The 13,495-nt window shown below is 38.9% G+C and overlaps 2 protein-coding genes across 2 annotated transcripts; both read right to left on the bottom strand.

The window, feature by feature from the left end:
• Positions 1 to 1,081: 1,081 nt before the first annotated feature.
• On the bottom strand, positions 1,082 to 3,760 carry txnipb (thioredoxin interacting protein b). The gene is made up of 6 exons (XM_083553497.1): positions 3,320 to 3,760; positions 3,057 to 3,132; positions 2,824 to 2,971; positions 2,342 to 2,701; positions 1,935 to 2,237; positions 1,082 to 1,832 (listed from the first exon to the last, which is right to left on the bottom strand). Exons 1-6 carry the CDS (start codon positions 3,573 to 3,575, stop codon positions 1,791 to 1,793), a joined length of 1,185 nt encoding a protein of 394 aa, XP_083409623.1. The 5' UTR covers positions 3,576 to 3,760; the 3' UTR covers positions 1,082 to 1,790.
• Positions 3,761 to 7,457: 3,697 nt separating this feature from the next.
• On the bottom strand, positions 7,458 to 12,605 carry hjv (hemojuvelin BMP co-receptor). The gene is made up of 5 exons (XM_083540873.1): positions 12,382 to 12,605; positions 9,971 to 10,068; positions 9,538 to 9,711; positions 8,914 to 9,431; positions 7,458 to 8,651 (listed from the first exon to the last, which is right to left on the bottom strand). Coding segments are annotated over exons 2-5 (1,284 nt in total). The 5' UTR covers positions 9,972 to 10,068; positions 12,382 to 12,605; the 3' UTR covers positions 7,458 to 8,060.
• Positions 12,606 to 13,495: the final 890 nt, after the last annotated feature.

Below are 13,495 nucleotides of genomic sequence, written 5' to 3'. Positions count from 1 at the left end.
GTAAACAACAGCATCAGATTTCTGCTTTGATGGCTGCAGACATGCTGAGCTCGTCCTTGACATGATTCACACATGCTGTAATGCATACATTCCCTCCTGCACGTATGCTTTCTGAAGCCTGTTATGCAACGTGGTGCGCTGCACATTCGCTGGAGACAAGTTGCCATCCCTTCTCTTTATTAGTTATTCACCAATCAGCAAAGTTAATTAGTGGATTTCAACCAGTATGCTATGTTAGGATGCACCAGGATTACAATGAAATATTGCCACAGAGCAATGTATATTTTCATTTAATAACAATGATATTGTCGAGTGAGAGTACCATCTCTCAGCTGTTTATATTACTAAAAGTAGAGCAATATTAGGTATTATACCAATTATCAATTAAGCAAGATTGACGTTTCTTTTAATAATTGATACTATGAAATACACTTTATTACAAGTAAAGAAACGCATAATTTTCCTGTTATCTATGTGATTTGACTGATATATTTTTTTTCTTCAATGACAGGTATTGCTTTATATGTTCAATTGTTGTTACAGACTTTGTGCCCAGCTGGATTGAATGCACCACTCTCTGGCATCATGGCACATGCCATCCCTCTGTATTCCGAGGATGATAAGCTTGTCAGTCACTAGGCAGTTCCTGAATAGTTCCCAGCTGAACGTATACTGTAAATAATACCTCCTCTGATACACAGCAGGTGGTATTAATAATATTGTGTTCCCCTGGCTTTATGCCATTGGTTCTTATTAATACCCTGCTGCCAACCTTTCCCCTACACTGCAGGAATCCAAGAGCTCAAGCTTGGCATGATACGTGCACCCATCAGCTAGAATCTGACATCATGCTCCTATAATATTGTGTGCGTACATAACAAGCATGACTACACGTAAATCAGATATAACTAGCACTGAAAATAACTGGAATAAAATTTTTTTTTTTTCTTTCTTTCTTTCTTTCTTTCTTTCTTTCTTTCTTTCTTTCTTTCTTCACCAGTTAGTATGTCCCTGAATATTTTAGTTGCAGAGAAATTATGCATAAAAAGTCATTTTGTTTATGGAGGACATACAGACAAAACATTTTTCATTATAGTTTTATTTGCAGATTTACCCCTAGGGCATAATGCATATATGTACAAATATAGCTATATGTATAAAATATGTATATAGAAAATGCACATTAATGACAAAACTCTCCAAATTAAATACAGGCACTCTGAAGTTTTAATATGATTGAGTATAATTTCTATTATAAATGTACATAAACCGTTAGACCATACTGGTAATAATAACTGCTTTGTGTTAATAATTTAATATGAAGTTAAAATATAAACAAACCATTAACTCTGATACAAAGTTGTATACTATCTTTAAAAGTGCATTCTAAAATCATGCCCTCTGAACTTTTATTTGACATAATACAGCAAAAAGGCACGGCATTCTCAACGTTGCACAGATTTCTTTTTCTTTACCAGTCCTAAATTCCTTATTATCTGGAATGATTTTAAAGGAAGCCTTATTATTACGCCAATATGGCAATGCTCAACTTCCATCTAAAAAAGAAATAACCTTTTAGGTCTAAATACTGAGGATACCCCAGAAATAATCAAGAAGCACAAAGCAGGCACTAAGCCTAATGCTGTTCTTAAGAAGCATCCTTTCTTAAAAACGTTGTTTACGTATGTTTCTCAAACTGCAACACCCTTTGCACAAATTAACAGAAATTTATTTTTTTTAAGGAAACTAATCTCATCCAAAGGTTTTTTTGCAGCTATAGCTGTGCACCTTTACATAAGAGTGGTGCCACTGGTTCTGCATCCCTCTTGCACCTGCAACACAAGAGGAAAGGGAAAGCGTTATGCTTCACCTTTTGCCAGTTTACTTAAGGAACTGTCCATACTTGCATTAAAGACATGTGCATGTATGCATACCTCGGTATAGGCTGGAGGGGGTGTCTGATGGTACTCTCTGGCATGAATAAAAATAGGACAGTCATCTTCACTGTAGTCATCTAGCAATGGTGTGATGAATGGGTCCATGCAGCCATGCAGAGGTATTTCACTGTAGCTAGGTGGAGCAGAAGGCATGGACACGAGGCTGCTGGAGGCTGTTGAGCTTTCTTGCTGACTGCTCATGCTGCTGGTTCGACTGGCAAAGCCAGTAAACGGGATTGTCCCAATGACCAAAGGAAGCTCTAGGGTCAGCTTCTCACTTCCAGGGATATGCACATAAATCTAAAATACATACAAATAATTTAGATTAAGATCTATGCAGGTGCAATTGGAGTCAATTACAAGATGATACAAATATGGCTTTTATTGCTGCGTGCTGAGCTCACCATCAGACTGTAGTCCATGTGGATGATGTTGCAGCCCAAGATGGTGGGTTTCAGTTTTGGCACTCGAAAGGTTTTGCCCTGCCATATGTCACACATGCCAGAGATGATATGATTGCCCCTGACAGATGAGATCTTCTCACGGAGCACCTTCAAGCGGCCATTGGCCCGATAGGTGTGTGTGACAATAATGGCAGCTTTGGGGACGATGATGCGAGAGCAGGTGTTCACAAACTTGGCATCGATGCAGATGTTCTCTCCTTCACAGTAGCCCTTACGATTAATCTTTGCTGTCACTGACACTTTGCCATCAGGAATGAACATGCAGGTCAGCTTTTTCTCCTTCACCCCAGCTGCAGGAGCCTGGAGAAAAGACGAAAGGGGAATATTAAAATGTTAGTTCTTTCATTAATCCTTATGAGTACAGTGTCGGTCAGTGCAGGGAAATTTCTTTAACACGAGCTGAGTGGTTCAGGCTGACTCACCGTAAGATCCGAAGTGTTGACATCAATCGGTTCCTCCACCTCAAAATACTTTTTGCACTCTACTTCTGACTGGCAGGCCCTCTCCATCACTGCTCTCACGTAGTACTCAACATAGCCAAGTTTGCCTTTATATGAGGACACCAGCTGCCTGTGGAAATGGAAACGTGCTTTTAGAGAGCTGAACATCAAGCAGACTTATTAATGACCATAAGCATGCATATAGAGTTACTTACCCTGACTGGGGAAGTTCGAACCCAAACGTGTACTCATATCTATTTCCAGGTCTTAGGGTAACAGAGCCATCCGAGTCTTAAAAAATAAAAATACAGAGTGTCATGATATGATTTAGATTAGATTAGATTAGATTAATAGATAGATAGATAGATAGATAGATAGATAGATAGATAGATAGATAGATAGATAGATAGATAGATAGATAGATAGATAGATAGACAGACAGACAGACAGATAGATAGATTATGCCATAGCTGTTTACCTGTATGCTGCTGGTCCAGGTGAAGCACATCCTCGTATCTCAGGTACTCTATGGCATCCTTACAGCGCTGCTTTCCTTTGCTGTACTCTACTTTGGCACAGCCGATCCCGTACAGCCTCATGGCGCTTACTCGGGTGGTCTCCGACACCTCCACCACCACTCTCCCAGCCACTTTATCCCCACTCGAATAAAAGGCCTTGGTGGAATCGCGGAACTCAATCTGGAAAGTCTTTATTTTTTTTGATATAACAACCATTTTTTTTTACGTTTAAAAAGTCACGAGTGAAAACACAGAAGTCGCTCGGTTTCAATGCGTCGGCGCGAGTGTTTAGTTCATACACACTCCGGTGTGCACTTCTTTTTACCCTTCAACCAGGTCTGAGTTATTGTTTTGTAATATTTGCTTGTGTTGGTCTCTTGTCAGTTCCGTGGAAGTGTTGTGAACACCGAATGGGCTCAACTGTTTTATATTTACCAACATGTGAAGCCATTCGCCTCCTTTCAACATGAGGTGGTTACCTGACATGACTACACGTGAACAACGCGTGCCTGCTATGAATTACTTCTCGCACCGAGCTCTGATTGGCCAGGCGTGTTGTTTGGGTGTCGTTTAGCCAATGGACGTACAGCCGCGGCGCGTGAACACCGCGTGGACATCAGCACATAGTGGGAAAGGGAGGCGTGGACACTTGGAAGGTACTGTACGAAGTAGGTGGGGCGTATAAGGGAAACCCTATATGGACACCCTATCAGACACTGTTAATTCCTCACAAGTCGGGTATTGTACTCAGGAGGCCAATAAATACACTACACAATATACTATACAATAATTGCTCTTTCTCGAAATATAGATCACGGAGGCTCATTTTTACTTTTGAGCCGTATTATATGACGAATCACTGTTTATCTACTCTAGTGAATCTTAGTATATACGATTCTGTCTTTATTTATTTTTTAACCAAGACAGATCCCAGATTGAAATTAAAGCTGCAAACATTTGCATTTTCAGGAGCCAAGCACCCAGACTCTGTGATGTGCTTCAAATATACAAGCAGAGACTTAAAATTAGGCAATATGATTCAGGAGTGATTTCTCTAATGATCTGCATATGTTTTGACCATGAAGAGTGGTGCAATACATTGTAGGATAGGAGTCTCTAGATCAGGGGTCACCAAACTTTTTATAACTGAGAGCTACTTCTTGGGTACCGATTAATGTGAAGGGCTACCATTTTGTTACACACTTCTGAAATAATACATGTGCTCAATTTACCTTTAATTATTAGTTATTATTAAAAATTAATGATATTCATCTACGTGAAGACACTGATCATGTTAATGATTTCTCACAATAATTATCAACAATGATTTAACAGGGTGGGAAACAGATAGATGCAGCTCACTGGTAAGTGGCACTATGGTGAGATATTTTTTTAGAAAAGGCCCGCGGGCGACTTATGTGGTCCTTGCGGGCACCACGTTGGTGACCCCTGCTCTAGATGAATACAATGGGCAGCAAAATGGTATTGCTGCAGCAGCTGCCACACTGCTATGACATGCAGTGTTGTCTGTTGATACTTTGACCCATGGTCATGATTGCTTCTGCTCATGCATTGTCACAGGGCATGGTCCTGAAGATGCTCACTAAGATTTGTATCAGTGTGCAAAGTCACAGAAACTGAAATATAAGCATTGTTTTGGCCCAGGTTGGATATTAATAAGTTGTAAGCATTAAGAAACTTGTATGTCCTTCAAGATGCAGGACTTTAGTGCTAGTATTAAGTGGAAATCATTCAGCAAATATTTGGTATGGTACTAAAGTTTTTTGCCATTTCCTTTTAGCTTTGGTCTAGTTTTTTTTTTTTTATTTAAGTAAAAAAAAAAAGTACATTTGGAATTCAGTAAATATTTAATTTCGAATAAAAATATATATATTTTAAATGTTGTGGAGGCATTCTATCTATCCTATAAATAAAAATATTCATAATTCTGATGACAGTGGTCATCACTGTCCCTGTACAATGTCTCTGTACAGAGTACACCAGGGTTTACTAAATGGTTTGATGAGGATTAAATTATGTAAATCATATGCTATGACCTTTATAGTCACACGGTCCCAACCCAATTATGAAGACAGAATGCCTTTCATTGTGATACCAACAAATATGCATAATATCATACAATTTCATACCTGAAATCTGTAATAGATTTTAATAGTTTTTTTTTTTTGCCTGAGCCAATTCTTTTGATTCTAAATTGTTTGGGTCAGTATTTGTCAGTTTTTGGAAGCAGGGTAAAAGCTGAGGTTGATACTTTGAGCTCAAATTTTTTAGTGAGATATCTACTTCAGTGAGATGTGAGAAGTCTTGAAGAGCTTTGATCTTTTTGCAAAGTGTGCACTGGAGATGGCATACTCAAGCCAGAGTATATGTCTTCCTCAGCCAGAATAATGTGGGCAGTGATCAAATGCTGGCACAGAGTCACTCATATCAGATGACTGAGCACTTTTATCTCCCACTGTCTGCTGGTGGTAGCTGTACTGCCATCTACCGGATGATCCTTGCAACCTGCTTATAAGTGCCTTGTTCCAGAATCAATTTTTTATACAGCAGGCAGGTTTAACATATTATACTGGAAGACAATTTCTTACAGTAGTGGATGCAGTACTTTAGTTAAATTAGAGATACACTGGGGGAAAAAAATAACTCCAGTAAAAGTTAAAATGCTCTCTTTAAAATTTCACTTGATTAAAAGTACAACAGTATTTGCCTTCAAATGAACTGAAGTATCCACAGTACTATGGTTTATTATGGCTATAATGTCCTGTTATAATTTTTGTCACTTGCTTAATCAATTAATTTATGTGAAAATACTTTAATGTTAGTCTTAGCACACCAATCTATTAACAGAATTATATTAATCAGTCAAACACTGATTGATATTTATTTAAATGATTATGACCCCAAATCCTTCTTTTCAACTACTTTAGAAACATTGTATAAATAAGATTACTTATAAAGTTAGAGTCAGGAGATTTTTTTCCCATCATTCATTACTCTGAAAATATGCTTACTGTTGAACTGATTCTGAACTGTATCTTCACACTTAGTAGATACCACCAAGAGTCAATTTAACTTTGAAGAACCAACCTTCCTAAAATTAACAGAAAGTACAATGAAAGTACAAAAAGAAGGAAAAGCTGCATTGAAATTTAGATTTACCCTTTCCTGTTTTTAAACTGAGACAAATTACTTAATGTGCAAGAATAAACATTAAAATATATTAAGTACTTCCCGTGGGCTCACCACCTGCAGGAGGGACCGTAAGGGACGGTGCTGTGAGGATTGGGCAGCAGTCGAAGGCGGGGGCCTGCTTAGACTGCTGCCCCCGCGACCCCAATTACGGATAAGCGGGAGAAAATGAATGAATGAATGATATATTAAGTATACAAACAGCAGTTTGCTATCATATTTACTATTATTATTACTTGACTTTGCAGGCTGTATTTGGACTATTCTTTTTATGGAATTAAACCATGGATGATACACCAGTCCATCATAGGGTACCTTTCAAACACTCATTCACACTACTTGCAGTAGAAAGTCTACATACCAGTGTGTGTGTGTGTTGGGGGGGTATAATATACTGTATAAAGTAATAATTGGCCACTCAAAATTTCTCACTCAAACCTACCTCAGCACTGTCCTTCTGCACCCTGCTGACGGTTGAGTTCGGAGCGCATACCCCTTTTGGTACCTGAGGTGGAGGCACGTCGTCACAGTACATAACAAAAACTACATTTTTTAAAGAATGTCTTTCAGAGATCCTGTGGATTAATTTTATTTAATGCAAACACTGGGTGCTGGGTCTGGGGTCGATCCTGGAAATACTGGGCACAAGATGGAAATAAGCTTTGGAAGGGAAAACAGCCAATCACAGGGCACTATGGGCACACTCATTCCCACCTAAGCAATTTAGTTCTACCTACAGGCATGTTTTTGGGTTCAGAGAAGACCACTGTGGACCTGGGGAAAATTGCACAGAAACTCCAAACAGTAACCAAAGGCAACTTTTAAAATAATAATTATAATAATAATAATAATAATAATCTAATATATAACAAAAATCTAATACAACTCTGAAATTGTATAACACTTTTACTCATGTATTTGTATTCATCCATGTGCACATTTTAAAACTACATTTGACTGTGTGGAGAAAGTAGCTGGTTTTGAAGGTTCATTATGCCTGTTAACAGAAGGCCCACATTTGAATACATGGTGTTTTTGACATAAACTAAAAAAAACAAAAATATTTTACCAAAATATCGCAAATATATTTTAAATAAAATACTGAAATTTCCCAAAAGACAGTTCCAGACTGTCTTCTAATGAAGATCCCATTGGACAGTCATCCGATATATATATCTAGTTATAATAATAAGGATTCATACATTAAATTAGAGTATTGAGATATTTTGTCACTTTCACTTAGATCTGAAAATACAAATAACATTCCATGTTGAGGTCCTGTAATTGTAATCATGAAGTCACATTTACCCGTTTATGAGAGATTTTGATATAAAAAATCTGTTTGATTGTTCAATCACCAAGTTACCGAGAAAATATTACATGGAAAATCTATAAGAGAAAAACGATTTTTTTTCCTTTTACAAAATCTTGAAATAGAAAATAGCTGCCATTTGAAAGATATCAGCATGATCACATTCACAATATGATATCTTAATGTCTTAATGTAAACAGAGTCATGAATACTACTATGAGCCACGATTGTTGCTTGCTTGCTGCAGCAGCAGTTAGATGCACCTTTTCTGGATCAGCAATCATGGCTCGGGCATCCTCCAAAGCCTCGAGTGCAGATGAACTGGAGTTCATGTCCCCAGTGGCCAGAAGATCAAAAAGACATGCCTGGAAGTAGACGTCCTGGGCTGGCAGGAGAGATGAGCAGTGTGTGTATGCAAGCGTGGTGGGCCAAACAGGCGGCGTCTGTATGCGCTGCGAGGCTGGGCATCCCCACAGGCACAGTTGCAGGTCCTGCTCAGGTGTATATGACTCAATAATGGCACGTGGAGAGCGCACAGCCAGCCCAAGTGAGTGGCCACTCTGACGTACCACCACTGTGGTGCCGATGTGCACTGCCCAGATCTCAGCATGCCGTCCCAGGGCCTGTGAACGCACCTGCAGGCTGTGCTTGCCTCGCCGCTCACCACTGCTTGTAGAACCATCTACAAATGCTGCAGGAACATTGTCCACCTCCGCCTGGTAAATCTGCTGCTCAGCACACTCCCGCCAGTTTTTAAAAATGATAGTGATCTGGGAAGAGAGAATGGAAATTCGGAGAGGGTTACTGTATATATAAAAAATTGCACATCTTTTTTATTATGGCCATGAAATACACAATATACACAAAAGTATGTTGACTCCTGACAATAACACACATATGTGAGCATAAATTATATAGAATATCAATTTTAGTTTCATAGAACTAAGAGTTTGGTACATGTTTAAGTAAGACAATGCCCCAATGAAGTCCATGACTTGTTTAAATATAAGTAGTGTACTTGTCTGTTCTAACCTTGGTTAGTGTAGTGCCATAAGAGCTGTCTGTGGTCTGTGAGCTGGTGGCCTGTATATAAAGAAACTGGTTGTCGATGAGGGGCCAGGCTCCAGGTACAGCACACGTCTGGAACTCATTGTTGAAAGTGCGGATATGAGGGTCTCCAAACACACCACAGTGCAGGTACTCTGGTGCACGGCCTTCACGCTGCACATAGCTTTTCTCATAAAAGCAGGCATCCCCAGATACCGGGGCCTGGGGTGGAGGCCGGGGTTGAGCTGTTGGACCTGATTTAGGACAGCGGTGTTGGATAAGCAAGTCCTCGATGCCTTGTACAGCAGAGTGGTAAGCCAGGTCACCGCGGCAAGCACGGGCAGTGCGCCGGGTGCAGGTGGCGTAGTAGCGCAGTGCGCTGCAGTAACCCACATTGCCTGCTTCTTTCCCAACACCACCACCACCACCACTACTGCCTCCCATATCTAATGTTGCGGCCACAAATTCTGAGTTGCACTTCAGGATTTTACACTGGGCCCAAGCTGCAAAAAACAATAATGTAAATAAACAATAACCAATGTCTCCTAAATGTTTCACGTTATCTTTGCTTTGATATTACTGAAATTTGGTGCAGATAAAAAGTAATACCATGCGAAGCTAAAAGGAGAACAAGTAGCAGTATGATGAAAACTTGAGGTTTCCATGTAATTTGTACATGGTTATTGCAGGCAGCCGGTGTTCCCATTCCCATCCATACAGATACAGCCACAGTAGACTGGAGCTTTGCACTACGACTTTGGCTTGAAGGACACAGGAGGTTCACTGCACACAACAGCCACATGATGGAGACACGTGCAAACACAAATAACATAAATGTGTATCTGTCAGTTGTTACTTATTTGCCAATTGATCCATTACAAAAGCTGCAATTTTAATGTGAATTTTATTGTATTTTTTTATGTAATTTTAGGCAATAAATTATATTGTTATATTTATGATATATTTGTGTATAAACAGTTTTGAATTATTAATTCAAAAGTAAATATGTGCCATAGAATTTTTTTTTTTTAACAAATCTTACTTTAAGTATCATACCGACGATCCTGCTCTGGAACAATGTAATAAACAATTTGCAAAACCCATCCATTGAATGCCGGCATCATTAGCGCATTGTCCAACCTGGGAAAGAATAAAACATATAAAAAGACATTAAATTTAAAAGGTACAAACACACAACTAAATCTAATCAATCAATACACAACTAAAAATTATAAAGTACAACAGGATAATGAGAATACAGATCTCCAGTTAAAATAAATACATTTAATTCCAATATCCCAGATTAGTGTTATAAGTGCAATACACAGTGAGGTTGTGGTGATCCTACCTCCTCCCCAACACCCCTAAACTCTGTATACTATGCAAATACCCAGACAACTGCCCTCTCACAAACAGAGGAATTGGTAGAACTGTGTCTATTACAAGCTAGATGATTGATTAGCATATACAGTATTGGAAACTGTTAGCTGCAATAAAAAAAAATATATTCTGTTGTTCTCTGTGGTCATGATTAGCCTTTCCTATCAATATAGAAATCCTGCAGTTTGGACCTTGGCTACAGTTCTGTTATTTGCAGTGTGGAGAGCAAACACTAAAAGAAAGCAAGCAAACTCATGGACAGTTGTGTGTATTTGCACTGAGCTCTAATGTTAAGTGGTTGTCCAAATCACTGTAAGCAAATCAAGCCAATCTGAATATAATCATCTTATAATAATGAAACATAGAGGTGCGCAATAATAATAAAGATAATATTTCAGCCAAAATGTTTATTCTTGTGCATTTCCATTGATCCTGGTTGGTAAATTGTATTGACTGCATGGTGACATTTAGGTTTGGGTTTATGGGTAAATACAATTTCAGTTAATTCTTTTCACTACTGTCCATAATCTTTTTCAGTAGATTGTTTACAGAATGCTTTTGGAAGAGTCAGCCATGACATTCCAGTTGATGGAATCCTAAATAGGGCAGTAAAAACAGGAGCAGTTGCAAGACAGAAATACAGGGTGCTAAATAAACCCTGTGATGGTAGCCGACTGCACACAACACCCCACCCCTGTCCCAACTGAAAAAGCATGGGCAGAAACACTGGGTGAGGATGGCAGGTGTTGGAAACACAGTCGAGCTTCCAGCATTCAGCCCATATGGGCTATCTTCTTCCCTCAGCAATCTAATTTCATCTGGTGTCTCAATGAGCAGAATAGCTGAGCTATTTCTGACATCTGCCAATGCAGAGGGCCTCTGTGCTAGGAAAGACCATGCACCCCATGCATTTGTCCTGTTTGGTTGGCCATTTGTTGTGCAAGTCTGTGTCGATAGAATGTTCCTGGTTTGGATTCAGATGCGTTTCTGAACATAGATTCAACACTTGAATGCGCTAAAACACTGTTTATTTAAAATTCCCTGGAGAACACTGGGTTTCCTCCCCCACCATTTACAGGAACCTCCAATTTACAGGTGCGCGCACACACACATACACACACATACACATACACACACATACACAAACGACTGCTATAAACTGATCTCTTAATCAGAAATAACAGTAAATTGTAGTCATCACCACACTTACTCACACACACACACACACACACACACACACACACACACACACACACACACACACACAAATTTTTAAAGATTATGCTGTAAGCTTGATTAATAATATACCTCCGTTTTTTGTTTTTTAAATATCTCTACATTGTTTGATAAAAATAAATTATTTAACTAATAGACAATAAACAATGTATTTTTATGCACTTCTCCTGTCAGATGGACTTTAACATGAAATATGTATTGCTTTTGGAATGTTTAATACAAATAGAATAAATAAATTTGGTCCTTTAAAGACCACAATTTACATATAAGCCCCATAAAAGCCCATAAAGCCCCATCATTTACATTACAGTCTAACTGACAGTCTAACATGAAGCGACTTTGAAAGTAGCTCTGGATAATATCTGCAAAATGCCACTACTGAAAATTTAAAGGAAGCTTAAGAAATATGTCTTGATGGTATTTGGGAGATTTCTGTTTACCTCTAGGTTTTTTTGCTGATGAGGAAAAGGGTATTCTTTCAAATAGAATTGACACAAAATGCTCCTGTCAGAGAGGAGGTATTAGAGGCTCTCTTCAAAAACTCTTTAGACCGTATGTTAAAAAAAAAAACAACATACATAAAACATTGACACTTTTCCAGAACAATCACCAGTAACCAGTTGCAGCCTCAAAGTTTTAGTTTGTCCAAAGAACACAGTAATCATTTAGTCTGAATTGTTTGACAGTGCAGTAAAACCCCACAAAAGCACACAAGGTCTCCTCTATATTAACTTATTCTCCTGGTTAGAGAAGAATGTAAGGTGTCACGTGACAATCCATCCAGCAAGCTTTAGGCTTTAATTGTTGTGAAAGAGGGGCTTTAGGAGGATGACTTACCTCTGTCAGCTCCGTTAAACGAGACGTGTAATTACAGCATTGCCACCATAAAGGTTGAAAAAAAGGGCGCCCGGAGCAGTAGTGCTTAATTGTGCCAAGCTGTGCTGGTCAGTGCTGAATGAGTGGGAGAGCTCCTCGGTTGATTGCGTAAAGCACCCGCAGCGCACACCTGCCGCTCTGCGCAACAACTGCGCCGCTCAACACGACCCGGAGCGCAGGGAGGCTATTTTAGACAGTGCCCACGCCATATAACGACCCTCTGTAAATGTACTTCAGCGGGGCGGCGTTTAACAACAAACCTTTTTTTTTTTTAAATAAGAGTTGTTAAAACTCATTCTGGATAAGTGAACCACATACTAAGCAAAACGTGTTATTTTAAAGTTACTATAAAGATATATATTATTTAAAAATGTGCTATCAAACTACCTTCTGGGCAACACGTGCGTGTGCTTATCTGTACACGAGGAAAGTGTCACTTTGGTGTGAGCTGTGATTGTGTAAGCGTGTGTACTACCAGATTTGTCTTTAAGGCTTAGGAATGTCTAGTACCATCATCTACACAATATAGAAAATGCTAAATTTTCCAGAAAAACAAAAAACAAAAAGGCTTTTACTTTTTGTACATGTACATTACAGCAAAGTGATTAGAAAAGGGGAGTTTAAGTACCTTTTCTCAAGAGCCTAATAAAGGCAGCTTGATGGTCCTGGGGTTTAAACCCCCAGCCTTACAATCTGCATCTCAGAGCTTTTATCATTAACACACAGCTTTTTTTTGTCTAGATTTCTCCCTTCAAGTCATTGCTATTGGATAATAAGTTGTAGTAATGAAACAATGGGATCAAATTTGCATGGATGTGATGTTGATATGTAGAAAGCTTTCTGCACACTATTACACCACACCCACCTGAACTGTTCATAACTGGCAGACTGGGTCTATGGATTTATGCTGTTGGTACCAAATTCTGCCTCTGCCATCTGCATTTTACAGCAGAAAATTATATTTACGAGGATGTGAAATTTTTTTCCAATTTTCTAATTGTGTCTATAAGCCTGTACCCATGGTGTCCTCAGATTCCTGATCTTGGCAGACAGGAGTGAAACATAACATGGTCCT

This window comes from Silurus aristotelis, assembly GCF_946808225.1.
Source record: "Silurus aristotelis genome assembly, chromosome: 1".
Taxonomy (NCBI): domain Eukaryota; kingdom Metazoa; phylum Chordata; class Actinopteri; order Siluriformes; family Siluridae; genus Silurus; species Silurus aristotelis.
This window is presented reverse-complemented; position numbering and strand designations above follow the sequence as displayed.

Excerpts from the sequence above, each read along its gene's own strand:
- txnipb (XM_083553497.1), bottom strand. The coding sequence starts at position 3,575 with ATGGTTGTTATATCAAAAAAAATAAAGACTTTCCAGATTGAGTTCCGC. Across the intron at positions 2,702-2,823 it reads TCAACACTTCGGATCTTACG|GCTCCTGCAGCTGGGGTGAA; the intron begins GTGAGTCAGCCT and ends TCTTTTCTCCAG. Across the intron at positions 2,238-2,341 it reads ACATGGACTACAGTCTGATG|ATTTATGTGCATATCCCTGG; the intron begins GTGAGCTCAGCA and ends TATGTATTTTAG.
- hjv (XM_083540873.1), bottom strand. Across the intron at positions 9,432-9,537 it reads TCTCCTTTTAGCTTCGCATG|CTTGGGCCCAGTGTAAAATC; the intron begins GTATTACTTTTT and ends TGTTTTTTGCAG. Across the intron at positions 8,652-8,913 it reads ATGGCACTACACTAACCAAG|ATCACTATCATTTTTAAAAA; the intron begins GTTAGAACAGAC and ends CTCTCTTCCCAG.